Source organism: Plectropomus leopardus, chromosome 11, assembly GCF_026936395.1.
Source record: "Plectropomus leopardus strain MGB_pleo_1.0 chromosome 11, ASM2693639v1, whole genome shotgun sequence".
Lineage (NCBI taxonomy): Eukaryota > Metazoa > Chordata > Actinopteri > Perciformes > Serranidae > Plectropomus > Plectropomus leopardus.
Genome location: NC_142186.1, coordinates 24,188,541 through 24,208,307, shown reverse-complemented (window position 1 = coordinate 24,208,307; position 19,767 = coordinate 24,188,541). Strand labels below are relative to the sequence as shown.

Genomic DNA, 19,767 nt, shown 5'->3' with positions numbered 1-19,767 from the left:
AGAGTGCGTGGAGGACGAAGGGGTGGATGCTGTAGGTGTTAGCATCCCTCCTCCTCCTCCCATCCTCCTCTACCCCTCCAACACCATCTTATTTTCCCCTCTTTCAATCTCGCACACCCTCCCTCCATCCCTCTCTTCCACAGACGCGCACAACCACACTACATTCTACAAGAAATAATTGCTTTTGTCTGGAAGGAGTGTGGGGAGGAGGGAAAGGGGGCGCGCATGGCTCCCTCTGTGGAGAGAAGGGGGTCTTTGAAGGACAACTAGTCACTTCTCCCTCCCTCTCCTTCTTTCTCCTTTCTCTTCACCTCCCTTCCTCTCATCCTCTCTCATTTGCTTCACCTTACTCCTCTCTATCTTCCTCTCCTATTCCTCCTCCTCCTCTCTCCTCTGTCCTCCTCTTGCTCCCTTCCCCTCCTCTCCCTCAGTGGACCTGCGGATGTCATCTGTCATGAAGCGGAGGGAGAAGGACAATAAAACCTGGTTGTCTACTACAGAGGATGGCACATTTTTCATAATTAAGAATATGCCACTTTAGGGTGCAGCACACATTTTCTTGACAATGTGGCTGTGTGTTGATGGCAAAGAAAACGAGGAGTCTGGTGATGATGGAAAAATCATTTATTTTATGTGCAAATTTGCATCCAAACAGGCCTAATCAGCCGCAGCATTAAGTGTATAAACAGTCCTGCGAGAGGATGGGGCTCTCAGGCCCTACAGGAGCAAGAGCTCGCTCATTCCTATTGATTTGCCCGTATTGACTGCGATGTTTAAGGTATAGATTTTTCTATTTAAAAATCTATATCGACAATAATCTAGTGTGTAAGCGCCCGGCGTTGACTGATGCTGGCCTGTAATTGACAGCGTGTAACATGTCGGGAGGGAGAGGGCAGGAGGCGAGGAGAGGCATGCTGGGCAGGCCGGCATGCGTCGCCGGGACGGAGGAAACAAGATCCGGGGAGCAGGAGGAGGAGGAGGAGGAGGAGGAGGAGGAGGGAGGAGAGTGATCACCTCAATCACAGAGGAGCTCATCCACTGACACTTTGGCGCTTTTATAGTCATAATTTTGGGTTTGTTTTATTTAAGATGCTCACAAAAAAAGGTGCATTGAGAATTCAGCATACTTTGTTGGTGCTTCACATTTCTCATGCTTGGAACAGCAGTGGTCGCTCTTGTCTTCCTGTCTGAATAATGATACACCCTCGTGCGCTCAGGAGGGCTTATTAAAAGCAGCACTGATGAGACAACTTAATTGTGTGCATGCTGGGTAGGTATTAGCGTTAAGCACCTATAGGTATCCATGGATTCTCCTTATCGGGTCTCCATCCCTTCCCAAGCAGGCCGGTAGTAATGCACTGATCACCATTGGCATCATTATAGCCGGTATTATTAAGAGGGGGGAAAAAATCCAGAAATCAATACAGGATACCTTTTGCAGCGGTAGTGAAAACGAGGGAGATGGGGGGTGGGGTGGAGGGTGGGAGGCAGGGAGAGGAGAGGAGGGAGGGAAGGAGGGAGGGAGGTGCGGGGGTGGGGTGGTGATGTGTGAGTAGTAGCGGGTCCTCTCTCGCCTCAATGTTGCGGCCAGCCCAGTGGCAGATCGCTACAATCCTGGAGGGAGCCGGGTCGAATGAGCTATTGGGGTTCCCAAATAATAACGGGGACAAACAGACAGACAAAAAGACACACAGACGGATGGACGGAGATAGGCAAGTGCACCGATAAAAGAAAATAATAACGCGAGAACCGGATTCTATACGCTTTTCTTGTCCGCGTTTGTTTTGTGTTTGAGCTTTTTTTTTTATTATTTATTTATTCGCTGTATTTATTTATTTATTTATTTATCGATTGATTGCGTTTTAATTACTGCCTTGTGACAGAGAGCGAGGGAGGAGGAGCGTCAGGGCCAAGCGCGCGCGTGCTGTGTTTGTGTGTGTGTGTGAGTGTGTGTGTGTGTGAGAGAGAGAGAGAGAGAGAGTGTGTGTGTGTGTGTGTGTGTGTGTGTGTGCAGCCCCCCTCTCCACTTGTTTATTTATTTGTTGTTGATCGCCTTTAATGAAGCTGTTTTAAATGTGCTCGCGACGCGATCCGCTGCTTTGCGCGAGCGGATGAATGTCTTCTATGTAGCCTTCATGCAAAAGGAGAGAGGAGAAGGAGCGCGTGCAGCTAGAGACCAAATACAATAGATCAAACCAAATACTACAGAGATCCAAATAAGACTTTCTAACTGGCCTTTTTTTTAACACTGTCTTGTCTGTTTCTATGTATCATGGTTTACTGTGCCGTTTTAAATTGCAAAGCGAATACCAAAGCTAAAGCCCGGCCGGTGATGCTACAGGAGTAGGCTAGCGACTGTTCTCATGCCTTTTTCACACCTATAGGAAAACATATCTGGTGAGGAGAGGATAAAATAAGCTCCCGGGCCTCTATGTTTACTCAAGGAGAACGCTTTAGTAGTGCAAAGGTAAGAGAGAGACGCAGGTGCATCAACGACAGGCAGGTGACACGCAGCCTTTTATTCTAAAGCTACTACAATAGGCCTGTAATTGTAACACAACTTTTCCTGTAGCCTGCAGAAGTGCGAGGTCTGAGCTCCTCTCTATCCGTCTGTGTGTTAGTCTGGACTGTAAGCTATAACTGCTGCACTCAAGGGACCATCCTTACATATATGTTCTATGCACATTTACACCAAAACTAATGCCGGCCACCAGTCCACAAATGTAAATAAAAAGGGCGCAGCTGGGCTACATGTGTACACACCTAACGGCGAATGTTGTGAGCTCTCCATACCAAATATTTCCCCAAAGCTGTCTACCAGAGAAACGGACGAAGAAGCTTCAGAAGAGGACAGAGCTTATTACAGTACTTCTGTCAGATTATTTGCATCAAAACAAGAAACCGGAGGAAGATCATGTTTGTTCCCTTGCCGGTGCCGTTCGTGTTTCAGAGAACTGCCCCTGACCTCAACGCCTGGCGTCTCAAGTCCCCCCTGGCTCTCCGCTCCAACTCCGGTAAGACATTTTTTCTCCTCTCTTCTCCCCCCTGCTACACAACGTCCATGTCGGTCAGACTCCGCCATGCAGACCCGCCCCGCCTTGCCTTGCTCGGTACGGATGCTCTTGCAGCGGGGAGAGCTTTCGGCGCACACACCCACTTACACACACGCACACACTCCTCCGGCTCCCTTTGAAGGCTTAAACGGAGTCCTTTACACTTGCGAGGCGGTTGTTCAAATCAAAGAAGCTTTTCCGGGGCGCACAGGAGTGTCCAGACTGTTTGAAAATTAATTGCGTAAAAATGTCCGGGTTATTTTTTATCCGCTGTCCATTCTGTGGAACGATGCGCCACTGTTCCACCCGTGTGTTGCTTAATTTCCTCGCCGACTATGTTCCTTTTCTCCGAGTGTATTTCTCTCCTGTCTCCGTCCTCCATCCTTCCCCTCTCCTCCACTGCCTGCGCCTGAGCCTCAGCCTCCGTCTCTCCCCAACTAGACTCTCGGCAGGCAGGGAATATTCATGCCAACTTATCGATCCTGCGGAGATCGATTCCTGGGCCGGTGGAAGCAGGGAGAGGGGGAGATAGAAGGAGAGAGTAGGTGCACGGAGGAGTACGAAAATGCGAGAGGAGATGGGGGCAAACACCGCTATTCTCTCGTTTTATTTCACACTGTTTTGACATTGTGTTTTATTCATGTAGATAATTTGTAGTGGACTCGGCTTCTGCTTGGCGAACATCTCTGATTCGCTGCGGTGGCTGCTTTTGCTCTGACTTGCTTGTTAGGGGACAAGGCTCGCATCTTTGTAAACACCACTGGAAATAGACTTCCAGTGACTACATCTTTCTGTCCCATCGCTGCTTGGCTGCTGCACGGTTGAAAGCGGAGGAGCAGAGGGAGTCAGGGAGGCGGGGGGGAGGGTGCCGGCTGGGGCTGGGGCGCCGTCTGCGTTTCATCTGCGCTGAAGCGGAATAAAAGGACGCATGGTGGGAGCAGCAAGGCTGGCTTCAGTATGTCACTGACTGTCGTTGTGAGGGAGCTCCAGCTCAGTCCAGCTTCGACTGTTTCGCAGACATGCAACAGCTGCTCAGCCCCCTTTTCCCCCCACTGCATCTTTGGAGAGGATGCGCTGGCTCTAATGTGTTTTTTTGCACACTGAAGGACTGCAGAGTACAGGGAAGTGAGGGAAAATACCATATGAGGTCAATGGGCTTTTATTTCCGGCGCATTTCAGTGTTGAAGTTATTCACTACTACATAGACAACTTGCGTATCAGTGCGTAATGGTGCATAAATGGGGCTGGTGTGCACCTTATCCGATGGATGGGCTCTTAAAGCCCCCCCAGTGCACAGCTCCCCTCTCATTTCCAGATCAGTTCAAGCCCATTTGAGTTCAGAGATGCCAGGCATCACCCTTACTCCACATACTCAGTCAGCAGTGCACAGCATGTGACAATAAACGGATAGGTGATAGAGGGGCGAGGAGGAAAAAGAGGGATGAGAGGGACCTGTTACCTATCATATCTCTAGAGATATACACACAGAAAAGGGGTTGGAGGGAGGACGAGGGGATGGAGCGGGAACCGGGGAGGAGGAGTTTTCGCGCTCTGCACGTTGAAAAATGGCGAATGTCAGAATGAGATAAAAAAAAATGTGGAAAGAGAGAGCGGGAGAGAGGGAGAAGTGGGTGAAAGTAAGAGTAGATGACAGAGTGAAAAACGAGGAGGGAGAGGAAAACCCAGTTTGAGTTTGAGAGGTGAGAGTAAACCACGGATGAGCCATTATGTTGCAGTGTCCCGGGCCAGGGCCAGCATCTGAATAAGCAGGCAAACTGATGGGATGTGTACACAGGCTGCTGGATTCCTTAGATGGTGGGATAACAGTGATTCACAATGCTATGCTGATTTTATTCCATTTTGATAACACAGTACAAGGTGCTGTCCTTTGCAAACTCAGAGGGTTTGTTGCTTAAAGGGTGCAGGGTCAGTTCAACACCTCAGGACTGAAAAGAACGGTTGTTGTGCATCATCACGGCATCACATGGAATACTCACAGAAACACTAAAAAAGAGTTGACACATCACAGACGTGCCTTCAGTAACTTGCTGTCTAGTTCTGAGCTCCATCTGTGCCTCTTCACCCTCCACTTGTAGCTCAAAGAACATTTTAATACCGGCGCACACACACAGGCTCTGTGGGGGGAGTTTTAGCGCCTTTGACTCGAGCTCTCAGTTAACTTGTTTCTTTGACTGGTGGCAGCTCCTTGACTCTTTTGAGTTGGAGCTCTGTATAGGGTCAGAGGTCACACCAGGAGGGTTTGATTTAGCCCCACCTGACCCCTCTATGCCCCCTGTGTTTTTATTCTCTTTCATGTTACAACAGGCCTCAAGCACTCATGCACAACCCCTGTGGGGGCTCACACACACACATCGTCATGAAACACACGAGGCATCATATAGCATAAAACAAGGATGTTAGAGCGTTTTCCACCTGGGTAGCGAGCTGCTCTAACTGATCCAGGTTTTGTTCTATTTTTAATGGCATTGTGTCTGTGAAGGTACAGGTCAGGGCCACTGCTATGTGAACTACGTGTGTGTATGTGTAGTAAAGTGGTTTGTGAAGCCATCAGCATTAACTGGTGTATGAAAGTTTAATGGGACATAGAGGAGAAACCACAGGTTTCTCACACAGTGCAGGGCTTGATATGATATGATATGATGGGGCATCATGGAGACTGCTTTTTTTCTCTCTTACTCTCTCTCTCACACACACACACACACACACAAACACCTAGATTCAGTTCATCTCAGCTACGCACCTTCTGTCACACACCATTAACCACCATCTCCTACCATATACCGTCTAACTCTCTCTCTCACACACACACACTCAGATTTTAGACTTGTTTCTGTCTCTGAATTTCAGTAACATTAACCATACAGTTTTTGATATTTGTATTCCTCATAACTTTTCCTGATCATGTAGGCCAATCTGATGTTTTTATTCTTCTCCGTCCATCACCACGTCTCCAATTCTGTCCGTCCATCCGGGCGACTCTCAAGACATTTCTGCGTGTTTATGGGGCGCTGCCACATGTCTTCGATGGCTGATGTGAGACCATGCATGTGCTTACCTATTTGCTCTGTCTATCTGTGTGAGAAAGAGAAGGGGAGTGTGTGTGTGCACAAGCATGAGCACACGTGCAAACCAGTGTGTGTAGGTATAGATCGGTTTGTGGAGGGGAGCGTGCAAGTCGCAGTGTTAACATGATTGCAAATGACAAAATGTCAACCTGGGTTTGTTAGCAACATAATGGGGAATCAATAGACACGAGAAAGATGTCAATACTACATGCTTTATTGCATTAAGCTACCTCTCTCCTTCTCTGTAGCCCTCTCTCTCCTCTTCTTCTCCCTTTCCCTCCCACTCCCTCCTGCTCTCTGTCACAATACAATTCTCTCTCCCTCCTCTCCTCTCCCCGTGGTAGTAGAATTAGATTGCAGTATATGAGCCAGCCACGGGGTCCTGAATGCAGCAGGCTGACGGCAGAATTCTTCAGGAGCTAATGGGGCTATCGGTTCAGCTGTTTACGTAGATTAGGCTCACGTAGATGTCCCCGACACAGTTTGACAACGTGACGAGGCCCATAGGAGCCGCAGCAGTGACGTCTTATGTTTAACTGATGCATTAATGCAATAGCAGCATTTGAAGTCTTGCTCTTAGAAAATTATTTAAAGTAAACATGGGATGTTAGTAAAATCATCTGGCAATAGAAAAGGCATGTTCTGGACATTTAATCCCCTGCTTTTGTAATGATGTACTTTAGGTGAAAATATTCAGTTTAAATTGATACATTTGGGAATTAAACCTGTTACACAGTTTTGGATTAATCCACACAAATCCAAGTGTGTGGTGATAACACTGTTATTTGTGTTATAAATTCCTTTTAATCCTATTAACTGTTTACCTTCTTTATGGATTTGCACAGGTGCTCATATGCGCCAGTAGGTTGTATTTATATATAGTATGTGTGTGTGTATATGTGTGTGTGTATTGATGTGTGTGTTGGTTTGAGACTAATGTAGTATTAATGCTGATGAGGTCCCAAAGCTCATTAGCAACAGTGAGTGGTATTGAGTTTCTCCCGGGGAACAGGACGGACCAGAGCACACACACACACACACACACACAGAGATATACAGTACATCCTCATCATCCATTAGTGTATTAATAACCATCACCACATGCACATATAAACACACACACTTTGTCACCGATCAATGACCTTTATCCTTATGCTTTTGAATATGCATACTCCAACAAAGACACTCAGAGCAAGAAAATCATGCAAATGTATTCATCTAAAGAGCTTGATGAGTAGCACTTAAAGGCTGTCTATTATTCTCAAACGTGTTCGCTGAATAACATATTGTAGAATTGACACACACATATACGGACTCACACTTTAGAGGAATAATGTTGTGAACTTGGCCACTGTGTCCAGTGAAATACAGCATTAGTCCTAATCAGGGGCTGCGTGAGCAGGCCACTTAATCAGACCTATCACCTGGAGAACACACACAGAGAGGGATAGATGGAGTGTGTGTGTGTGTGTGTGGGGGGGACACTTAATCAACACATCAGCAGGAATAAACACATACAAAACCATCGGACTCCATTCTGGGTATTGATTCATACCTCTCTCTGTGTAGCTCGGCGTCTCTCTCTCTCTTTCAATAACATACAGATGATGTATATACGGAGAACTCAAGCATGCTTGACCTCTGCACAGGGAACCTCCTGTTTTACTCTTGAGTGTGTTTGTGGACGCTCGGTCAGTGGCTGACCGTGGCTGACAGTGGCTGGCTGTGATCAGGGTTGGAGTGGGCTTCGCTACATGCTGCCAATCACCCACATCAGACTAGGCAGTCAAAACAAGCTTTTGAACTCCCGCTGACCACATTGAACTCTTGATTATCTGATTTTAGTGCTTTTTTCACCCTAGATTGTCTGATTTATTCAAACATCAAAGGCTCAGCGGCGGACTCCCTACATTCCTCCGGTCAAAAGGGACCCAAAGCTTTGTGCGTTTCTTTAAAGCAAAACATGCAAGGTCTGGACAGCCTATTTGCTGAGTTGACTGTGCTCTCATAAACACACCAACAACGTGTTTTTCGCCAGCCGCTGTCTTTTTTTGTTGTTGATTGCCGCAGGCTGTAACCTCTGCCACCTCGCTCATGTGCCAGTACATTTAGATAATAAAAAAGACCAATAAAATCCAGGGGTTTGATTGGGTGTCTCCCCTTAGCCCAGCAGAGCGGACGACTAAATCAGAGGTCCTTCTCTCCATTTCATTTAGCTGATAAGATTTATGGTAATGAAGGGGTCCTATTAACCTCTGGGGTTCCACTGCTGTCCTTCAGAGGGAGGGTGGATGAGAGTGCTTACCGACTGAGTTTTGAGGCAGAGGCAGCGAACATGTCTGCTATAAGCAATGTCACGTCATCGCAAATGCGCCCTCAGGAGTGCACACAGCTCACACACATACACAACGGAGACTCTCCAAAAGCAGCTCAGCCCTTTGAGAGAGTTGAATGCATGTTTAATCACCCTCCTCTCTTTTTCCTCTCTGCATTTTCCCTTTTCTTTATCCCCTCTATCCTTCCTGCTCTCCATCCTTTTACTTGGCAGGAGCACCCTGTTCTGAAATTAATCTGTTGTACTCCACCACTTCTTCTCCTTCTCATTCCCCTGTGCAATTTCTCTTACTCTGCCTTTATTTTTAGAAGTGCATAATCCCACTTTTTTTCTAGTTGCTAATGAAAATAAGTGCTAAGATATTAAAAAATACTCCAGGGCATAGGCATGGATAACGGTGGTGGACACAGGGGACGCGACCTCTTTAATATATCGAACATGTAGATTTGTAGATTTGTCCCCCCAAACAGAAACATAAAAGAAACTGAGGACTTTTGTTTTGACAAAATTAACGCCATTTGCACCATAAATTGATGCAAAAGGGTACAAATTAGTGCATAAAAATGAACCACAGTGCAGGAAATTAAGTGTTTGGTGCTCAAAATTCTCTGGTGAGGATCCCCAAAAGCCTTGTTTGATATGTCAAATGTTGAAACAAAACCTACGCCCTTGCTCAAAAAGACCATAAATTAACTCAACAAACATATTATGGATCATTTTCCAGTCTAAAATTACATGTTAGATTTGATACACCCCCAGTGTGTTGCTAATTGCTGATGCTGGATTCCCTTCACACCTGAATCTATCTATACCAACAATATTCACTGGTCGTCTATAAATATTAGGGGGCAGAGGGAAAGGGGGGGTGACAGGGGAAGGCGTAAACCCCTCCTTCTCCTCTACAAGGGCTGCACCCCTCTGTCCCTTTGTCTGCTTGTAAAGGGGATAAGGGAGGAGGCGCAGAGTGGGGGGTGCCGAAAGAGTGACTAAGTGACCTCTCTCTCCCCTTTCTTTTGACGCTCCCATGTTCTGTCCATTTTGTCGTGCACGTCCCTCTCCCTCCCTCCTCTTTCATCCTCTTTCGTTCCCCCTTTTTTCAGCCTGGTTAAGTCGCCATGGCTGTTGGCCTCATATGTCCTGTCCTCTCTCTCTCTCTCTCTCTCTCTCTCTCCCCCCTCCTCTCTCTCTACCCGCATCTTCAGCAGCAGCAGCCTGGTTGCCAAAGTGTCTGTAGGACACATTAAGGCCCATAAAAGCCTAGTCTGCGGTCGCACTCTTAACCACCAGTCAGAGGTAGTGTACAAAAGTGACTTTAAATGAGTCTGTGATTACCCTGGAACATGGAGAGATACTGAAGTGGCCAAGAGAGTGTGAGACAAGGCCGGAGCGTCGGAAAGAGGGGAAGAAAGAGCAGCTCTTGGATGTTTCTCGAGTCTCTTAAGGAAAATTGAACAGAAACGAATATTTGTTTCTCCGGCAGCTAAGAGCTAAAAAGACGACGTTGAGTGGAACAAGCGATGAAAAGTTGTAATCCAAAATTTTTTTTTTTTCTCCCTGCAGCCCACCCCCTTCATCACAACCTGCTCGCCCCTCCCCTCGCCATCACCCCTCTTCCTAATTGGCCACATGCTGCCTTGAGTGACAAGTGTAATCATCAGTCAAATTATGATGGGGGGAGAAGGTGGAGGCCAGGGGAGGTGGAGGAGAGGAACAGCAGAAGGTGGTGGTAGTGGTGGTGGGGGGGTTGAAAGGAAGTGCTTTGATCAGAGACAGAGAGGGGGTGAGCGGGCAAACAGACAGAGCTACATGGAAACCTGCTGTCCACACACCTGCTGCTTCATAGATGGGCAACATTAACACCCTCAGACCTCAGTGTACCATCGAACATCACACACCAGCTTTGTGACCGACCTTTGTAACCACAGTTGATTGGAAAAATGTACATGAACTTGGTATTGAACTTGGACTTGAATCTTCTCCTCTGCTTTTCATTTCAACCCTAATACCAACAAACCTCCTCTACTGCCATCACAATTGCAACACAGACTAGAACAATGAAATCACAGGGTGTGGTAGCAGCACGCTCTTTGATTCTCACCCAGACGCACCGGGCCGGCCCCGTGTTATATTTGGATGTACTTTGTTAGCGAGAGCAGATGTTAGCTCTCCAGCAAGCTAACGAGGTTTACAGTAATTAGGAGTGCTGATGAAGCGCTTTGATTCTCCGGCTGTGGCGGCTCTCTCATTAGCGGCTAGCTAGCTAGCGCTGCAGCAGGCGCTCCAGTCACATCCTATTAGGCGGCTCAATGTACACTCTGAATTAGGAGCGGGAGATTAAGTGGAGATGAAAACTGTCTGCGTGCACACACAGATAAACGCACGCACACACATGCATGCACACACACTTGAATTCAGACTGTTTTAAAAAGCAAAGTTCACATACGCTTGCTGTTATAATGAGGTTAGTGGAAGAAAATTCCTCCTTTGGAAACAACATTTTAATAAGATACTAATTGGAGTTGGTAGCCTTAAACATATGCTATTGACAAGTTAAGTAAAATACGGGTGCTTATCAGAGAAAATTCAACAAAAAGAGACAAGTTTGTTCGTGTGTGTGCAGTAAAACTCCAGGTGTCTAATCCAGGCGGTGGAAAATTTCCTACAAATTAAAGAAAAATAAAAAGACAACCTTGAAAAAGACTCTGCCACCCTTTATTTCCCCCCTCCTGTTCTTCTTCTCACCATTCGTCAATACTCTCTACATGTTCCTCTCCGCTCGCTCCTCTCCCTCTCTCCCTCTCTCTCGTCGTCTTTTGTGTGATGGAGTGATTATTGAGGACGTGGCTCCCGTGTTTAACGCTGGTTGATGAAGTCTGCCTTTGTCTGTCTGCGCTAACCTGTCGCAACCGGGACACCGCTTATAGCAAAATCAATACACAGAGTAGAAGAGAGAGAGGCCTGGCAAGGGAGGTAGAGAAAGGCAGGAGAGGGAGGAGGGATTGTTCGAAAGGTAGATGAAGGCAAGGAGACAGAGGGGTGAGAGCGAGGAAAGAGCGGGAAATCAAAAGGAAGAGAGAAAAATGGAAGGAAATTTTAAATACTTGACTGTTGCCAAATTGTGGTGACGGTGAATGGTTGGTGTCGCTCGATATAGTACCCCATGTGTGTGTTTATGTGCGGGTAAATAAGGGCATTTATATGTATGTGTTTGTCTTGCCTGTGCGTGGCCTTGACCGAGGGGCAGTTGTATCACTTGCGGTGTGTGTGCATGTGATTGTTTAAGTGCGTGTACACCAGCAGAACAGGACAGCCCCTATCTGTGTGTGACAATCACCACGAGTGTGTGTGTGTGTGTGTGTGTGTGAGAGAGAGCTTCGTTTGCTTCCACTCCCCAGAGTCGAAGCCGGTGTGAAGAGGAGAGGGGAGCGACAGAGGGACGAAGGGAAGGACAGAGGAGGAGAGAAGGATGGGGAGAAGGAGAGGTGTATGGGGTGAGGAGGAGGAGGGGGGAGCAGTTGTGTGAGAGAGGCACAGCTGGGAAATGAGAAATGCAACCCCCCCCTCCCAGTATAGCACCACCTTACACTCACACATACAGCGCACACACACATACACGCACGATCCCCATCTCTTTATCCTCCCCTCAGGAAAGACGGGTTGGAGGTGGAGGGGGGTGAAGGGAAGGGAGAGGCAGGGGGGATAGGAAGAGATGGAGAAGGGGACAGATAGGGGCATTAAAATTCATGGCCTTTTTTTTATTTTCCCTGCTGAAAATCAATAGTGTTTACTATGAATGAGTGGAACAGTGGACAACAGTGGTGCCGGGGGGACAGAGAGAGACAGAGAGGAGGAGGAGGAGGAGGAGGAGGAGGTAGAAAAGACAGAGAGAGAGAGAGAGAGAGAGAGAGGGAGGGAGAGGTAAAGAGGAGGAGGGGTGACTTTATTGCGATAGGCAGAAGCACCAGAGGCCAAGGTTAAAGACCAGCAGGGGCAGAGAGACGGGGAGAGAGAGAAGCACTAAGTAAATCCACTTGTCTTCTAAAACAGACATACTACCCTGTAAATGCATATTTACTATTGGCTATCATAAGAATGTAATGTAAAGTGAATCACAATCTGCCCAGCTGTAATGTTCCCCTGCTTTAATATCAAGGGCTGCCTCTTGAAAGTCGGAGAATCATCAGTCAGAAAGCCTTTTTTTTTTCAAGCCAAAGTCATTTATTGTTTCTTTTGTTTTTGGTTGTCTGTTTGTTTATTTGTACATACACATAGAAAAGACAAAAAACAAAAAAGTTAAAACACTGTGCAAGAGAGGTTAGAAGCCAAAAAATGGCTTATGGGGATACTTTTCCTATTAAATACCTAAAATCATTGGGTATTTAATAGAAAAAAGATGTTTTTTAAGATATTTAAAAAACATCTTAAAAAGCGATAATATAGATGATGATTGTAGGCTGTTCCGAAGAGATGGTCCTCTGTATTTCAGTATTGATTAAAAGCAGTGCCTTGTAAGATATGAGTGAACGTCTGAGGAACACTTTAAGAAGTTCTGGAAAATACTCGGCATGTCATGAGTTAGGTGCACATATATATACATGGATACACATGTCCGTATGTTGTACAGTGCACTTCTGGGAACATTTTGGTCCCCAGATTTTGCTGCAGAGTGACTGCTCTTGAGTTTTCACACTACTCTTTGGTACAGGGAGCTGCGGACATGCAGGCAGTAGCACAGAGTGGGAGAGACACTGTAAGGTACAGCCCTGACATGATATAATGTCTCTTCTGCTAAGAAGTGGTGAATTTACAGTTTACAGCAACTTAATACAACACAGTCTCTAGCTTTTTGTTTGATATGTTGTTTCACACTTTTGATCCGTCGTTAGCACTGTCAGCATTTTTTACTATATTACATGAGTGCCGCTGTTACACTGAATGTCCTGTTGACCCTCGTTCAAACTTTATATGGAAAAAAACCTGATTCGTTGATATTCATATTGAATTGCAAAATCTGATTTGACTGACATAATTCTGAGTCGGGTACAGCTCCAGTAATATCTTTACGTTTCTAACTTTCCATTCTTCATCTCTTACTCTGGCAAAAAACTGCATGTGTGTGTTAATTGGCAGCCAGCAAACACCACTGACACGGTCTCTCTCAAGTAAACAGCAGACCCAAACACATGCACACACACACATAAACACACACAAACTTTAGACCAGTTCACACTGAGTTGTTCTGCAACCCTGACCCTGTTTCCTGCTGCTGAAAGCCCAGAAGTTCAGGATGGCTTACCAGTGTTTTGATTAAGCACTGCCTGTGTGTCTCACACCACTTGATCAAAGAAGAAAAACAGTGTATCCGTTTTTCTAGTTTTCACTGGATGTGGCCCCTACATGTTCCAAAGCAATCAAAGCTTTTATAGCAGTTATGTCGTTTTTCTGTCTGCAAAATTCTCCCAGTAAATAGTTTTAAGGGTGTCAAACAGTAGTTCTAAATTACGGCAAAGTTTTGTTATTCTCTCATTTTTCTTTTTTTTTCTTTTCTTCTGAGACCAAATAGTTTATGTTTTCTTGCTGTATTCCTTTCTTTTCTACATGTATGGTATCAGATTCTCACCATGGAGTCTATGTCTTCAGGTTGTTTTGTGCACAACTGTGGTGGACTGTGCACACCAGCATGAAGGCGTGCATGGCTATCTCGCATATAAGCCCCTATCATTGTGCACACACTGGTGTGTTCCTGCATTGTCGTGCATGTGGAAGTGTGTGAGTGAGCTGAGCAGGGGGGTGATATATATTCAGGCAGCTCATGCATTATGGAGAGTGCAGGTGAGAGCGTCTAAATGTGAACTTCTGGTATGTGGAGGGTTCAGGGCCAATCTCACCGAAGCCTTTGGTATTAGCATAGCATCTCCATTTCAAATCGGCCCGTCAAAAGCCAGCAGCATGTTTTATTCAGCAACAGATATTGATCACATATTATGCATACATACAAAATCTATATTATATACCAAATCTAGGCTTTTGATATGTATATGATACTGCTTTGGCATGCTGAATGTGGGTGTTTTTTTATGTGCATAAACTCTTTGGTGATGCAAAATATGTTTTTTGTGTCTTTGACGGTATTTGATGTGGTGATAGTATGCGGCAATGTTGATCAGGCATTTAAGTCGGGAGGTGGGAATGACTTGTTTACCGGTCAAAGGAGAGCAAAGAGGCAGGCAAAGTGCATCCATTCAGCCACTGTGCATGTGCGAGTGTGGACACTGCATCGTCTGCAGGGATGAGGAGAGTTTGCTGAGGTCAGAATGGCACGGCTGGTTCTTTCCTGTGGGCTTGGGTTTGTGTGTTCATTACTCCGACGCCTCAAAAGACCAAAGTGGGTGTTGTGTGCTAACTCCAATTTCTCAATCCACTTACGGAGCTTCTAGCTTCTTGGCCGAAGTGACCTCCAAGCACCCATATACATTAACAGCCGACATTTCACTATACCAGCGTCTCTTTGTCCATCAACATGTTTTTCCATCAATAGTTCTCCATGTGTTAAAACCCGAGACCCGAGGCCATCTCTGCCTCTCTATCATGTGCCGGTTTTTACCATCACGCTGCATCGGTGCCGCACTAAATCTCCCTTCTCTAAATGACTGGAGTGGATGAGAGGTCACAGTATATGGGGGAGGAGGACAATGCAGGCTGTAGTGGTGATGGAGCTTGCTTTTTCACCCTTTATGAGCAGAGGTGGCCCATTTGCTGAATGGGACATGAGGAAGGTAAATGCTGGTTTGTTAGGGAGTGAATAGACCACATGACTTTGTTCTTGCTCGGGTTGAGTTTGGTGTTCATTAGGTATCTGTCTTGTGCTGCTTTTTTTTTTTTTTTTTGGTACAACCCTCCCTCTCTCTCTCTCTCTCTCTCTCTCTTTCCCTCTCTCTCGCTCACTCTGTTCCCTTAGCGACCGTTTCCAAGGTGCCCATTCCCAAAGGCTGGAGGAGGGGTCCAGTGATGTCATGCATGCATAACTCCACACCTGTAATTCATGTCCTGTTCCCCCCTTCCTTTCTGTCACTGTCACATTTTTCTCTCCTTACTTTTTTCATGTTTTTCTACATAACTATTTCTTCCGTTTGTTTTACTCCACCTCAGATTCTGTTTTACACTTCCCCCCTCTCTCTTTTGCTCCTCCCTGTGTGGCTTTATTACACATCCAAAAACTGCCTTTTCTTGCGTGCAAATATGTTGTTAGGTTAGACAGGAGCAGTACATCTAAAAAATACAATTTGTATGTGACGTGTACTTCCTCTACAACAATCCCCATGAGGTTTTCGTGATACAGTGGAGCATATTTCGTCATTTCTTATTCAGCAAAGAGTCAACATCGTGAAAAAGATCCATACACATAGCTCCCACATGTGCAATTTATTGACACATCCACAAGCGTCGTTTCGATCTCACGCTCTTCTTCAAGCAAGTTTGATATGAAAAGGCGCCATCTTTATATACCAAAGCTGGATCACATGATAGTCATGCACACATATAAAAAGAAACATACACCAGGAAGTTTTATCCAGATGTGTGTATATATATATATGTATATGTGTTTTGCATATGTTTGTCCAGTACCAGCCTTACGTAGTTTTTGGATAATTTTCATGTCCTTCAGCAGTCAGCTGACTCTGAACGGCTAAATACCAGCTGGCAACGTCCATGTTGTCTGTCTGAAGCATTGTGAACACTGATCTGCACAGCCGTGATCCCCAGCTTTGCAGCCTCTGCTAACTGGTCCTTAATTAGTGCAATCAGTGGCGAAACGATAATTAAAGTGGATTTGTACTGGGTAACATCTTCTTCATTGTCGGAAGAATGGCGAAACTGTCTTATCCTCCGAGCAAGTGCATACACTTGTTCTCATTTAATATTTGTTATGTCTCTACTTTTGCAATAACTTCACTTATTGCTGTGTTTACTCTGTTAATGTCAGAGTTAGCACTTGTTGCTTCTGAGGCCATCATTAGTGTTCTGTCTGCATTTTACGTCATCAGCTACAAAGCAGTCCCTGATTAGTAGCTTACCTTATCAAATACAGTGCAGATCCCCGATTGGCCCGGATTTAACTTTAATTTCTGGAGATTGTTTAGGGCGGCTGACCGATACAGAGCAAAGCAGAATGTTGAGTTCACGTCATCAGGATGGTCTTACTAGACTGTGCTATTTTCCGCCTCCTTCCCACAAGAATGAAATTCACTTTTGATTTAAGGATCACTTTGGTTTGTTCCGGATTGAAACTTGCAGTAATGTATATTTATTTTAACAGTATGGAACACTGGCGCTCATCTTTTCACTTCCCGTTAAAAGACAGACAGTTGAGCTGCCCTCTGTCCACAGTGTACATGACTCTCTACATCTGCTCCATGTTTAAAAGGTCATTTGTCAAACCTGACATTTTCTGCCCTTACCAAAGGTTTCCTCAATATCCAGGCCGGCTCCCCCGTTCAGAGTTTATGTTTTTTCATCTATTTGTTTGCTTTTGTATAAACCTTTTCTGACAATATGTTCCTCTTCAGTGTCAGAAGATATCAAGAGAGTAGGAGGCAGAATTCTATCATCATGTAATGTTCAATAAATTAAGGAATGACAGATGCGGTCCCCCTGTGTGTACGTGTGTGTACGTGTGTACGTGTGTACGTGTGTACGTGTGTGTGTGTGTGTGTGTGTTTGTGTGGGTCTGGGTTGCCTGGGTAATGGGGCCAAGGATTCCATGAAATGTAAGTTGCAACCGGAAGTATAGTGAGTGGGTACTTGCACACGCGCTCAATGTGGTCTGATTAGGGATTAGTGAGTGTGCATTTGTGTGTGTGTGTGTGTGTGTGTGTGTGTGTGTGTGTGAGAGTGTGTGCCAGCAGGATGTTTTTACTCAGCACAGGTTGTCACTCTTCTGTGTCCCCCCATGTACCTTTTGTTCCAGCCCTATTCCACCATTTTGGTTTTTGTTCCGGACAAAAAGAGGCCCCACAGCAAGGCCCCCTACCTGAGCACTGCCTCCCTCCTGATATTTTTCAAAGCCCCCCCTCCGACACTCTCCAGCTCCCCTCCTTCTCTCATTTCAGACCTATTCTCTTTTCAGCTCTCCCTCTCTCTCTCTTTCTCTCCTCTTGAATTAAAATGAGCTTTATTGGCCTGACCATAATTAAACACAGCATCGCCAAAGCATGTTGTACACGGTTTACAATACATTACAATCATAAGATTATTGCAAAATCATTAAAGCAGTAAAAATAATATAACAACAGGAGAAAAAAATGAAAACAAGGAAGTTTCATGTGTTGTTTCACTAACATTTCCTTCTATTTTGCTGCATTGGTGGCATTGTAAGTTTTTTTCCCCCCAAAGTAAATATTGACATTTTGGGGGGTCTCTAAACTCTTGGTGCTATGGAAACCCTTGAAGTTTTATTTTATGTCAGGCTGCAGCAGGTAGCAGAAATTGTCTTGAAGCCACAGGATTGGTGGCGACACACTATATTGTAGGTCACATGAGACAAACTGGCCCAAAAAGAAGAGAAAGTTGTCTTTCACAGTTAGAAAGCCATACATACACAATATTTTTATCATGCCATGTCATGTATGCAGGGAGCTGTTTGAGCGTTGACTGTAGCATTGCCTCATGTTGCCTTCTCGGCTACAAAGTTGCATTTGAACACACCGGAAGACTACAGCCGATGGTCAATGAGTATGAGCGTAATCTTAATATATGTATAATTTTCATTCAGAGTTCCTTAGAAAGTCTGAACAAGTCTTAATTATAACTTGCCTTAAGCTGTAGGAACCCTAACATGCTGAACTGGCCAAATAACAGCCGACAAGGGCCAAGTGTGGGACACACCACAAAAACCAGGGTGACAGGTGCTCACCGACATGGACCAATGGTCGACTATCTGCTTGGTGTGGGACCTGTTGAGGACTCCAATGCGGATGCTCAGTAAGGCCAAACACGCAGTGTCCTGTTAGCAGCTTAAATTACATTGGTACAAATGGGCAGTTTGGACACCAAATCCAGTTCTCTTAAAACATCCCATGTTTTTATCTTTTGTTGCTGGTAGAACCAACACAGTCAGTGCTGGTTGGGTTGCCAGATTTGTCCATGTCCACCTGTCTCAGTGATCAGGTTGTGGTCGCAGTGTGTATTTAGGTTATGTCTTTTTCAGTCTGACTGCCTCTCTCTCTGCTTAGCTGTGTGCTGTGGTGATGGGAGGGCTCTGGTGGGCTTGTTGAATGAACTCTGTGGTTGTGCTGACAAATCAATGATAAAGAGTAATGACATCAACAATGTAATGTATCTCCTCGTGCTTTCATTGACTCTTTCTGTCTCCCCTCAACTCCCCTCTCACCATTTTTGCCACCTTGGGTCTTTGACTTTGCTTTGCACCATAAATTATGTTTCTATCTCTTTATGTTTGGAATTATATGTATCTTTTATCTCTGTTGTTTGTTTCTCTCTATTGGTCTGTCTATCCTCTAACTCTCTTCCTCTCTCTCTCTCCCCCCCTCTCCCTCCCTCCCTCCCTCTCTCTCTCTATTGATCCAGTCATAGTTTTCTCAGTCTTCACAGTACTGGGCCGCTCTAATCAATACAGATAATTGTCTGCTCTCTCTCGATGCCAAACATAGTCTCCCCTTCTCCCCTCTCCCTCCCTCTCTCCCTTTTTATCAATGAACCCCGGTCTTCCCTCACCCCTCCTCACCCGCCCCGCCCTCCCCCCCTCCAGACAGGGATTCCCCCTCCCCTAATCACGGGAGATAACCTGCTTTCTTTACCGATTTTCTCCCACCCGCCTTCCCCCACACACATCCCTGCCTCGCCCGCTACCTCCCTTTCCTCCCTCGCTCATCGATTACCGTGAGAGCCAGGGCCCGGCCCGTCCGCCCTACAGATGTAAACACACACACGGCTCGTGTTGTGGTTTAGTTGCTGTTCGACCGCTCTTCGTGTGTGGGCCCTTTTGGTTAATCAGCGGGATCTGGTGGTTTTCACCTGTCTATGGCGGCTTTCTACGATGACTCTGACCTGCGATCGTCAGGACGATGCCATCATACGTTCACCATCCAGCCTGTGACCTTTCATCTCTAAAACTTGTGACGTGAAGGCAGACATCGCTGACCAGTAGAGCGCCCCGGTCAAATTTCTAATCGATCCATTGACATTTTGACTGAATCTGAGCCTTTAATGAGGCAGCTCAAGTCAAACTTAGTTCATTTTATTTGTATTGCCTAAAATTAGAGTGCTGGCTTGA

The 19,767-nt window shown here is 45.7% G+C and overlaps 1 protein-coding gene across 2 annotated transcripts in view; it reads left to right on the top strand.

Moving 5' to 3' along the window:
* Positions 1–1,599: 1,599 nt before the first annotated feature.
* pou2f2b (POU class 2 homeobox 2b) overlaps positions 1,600–19,767 on the top strand; it is a 51,213-nt gene continuing 33,045 nt past the window's right edge. For both annotated transcript variants that reach the window (XM_088084353.1, XM_088084351.1), the window contains exon 1: positions 1,600–3,014. In XM_088084353.1, the coding sequence (XP_087940479.1) occupies positions 2,915–3,014 (100 nt within the window). In that variant the 5' untranslated portion in view covers positions 1,600–2,914. The remainder of the gene's footprint in view (positions 3,015–19,767) is intronic.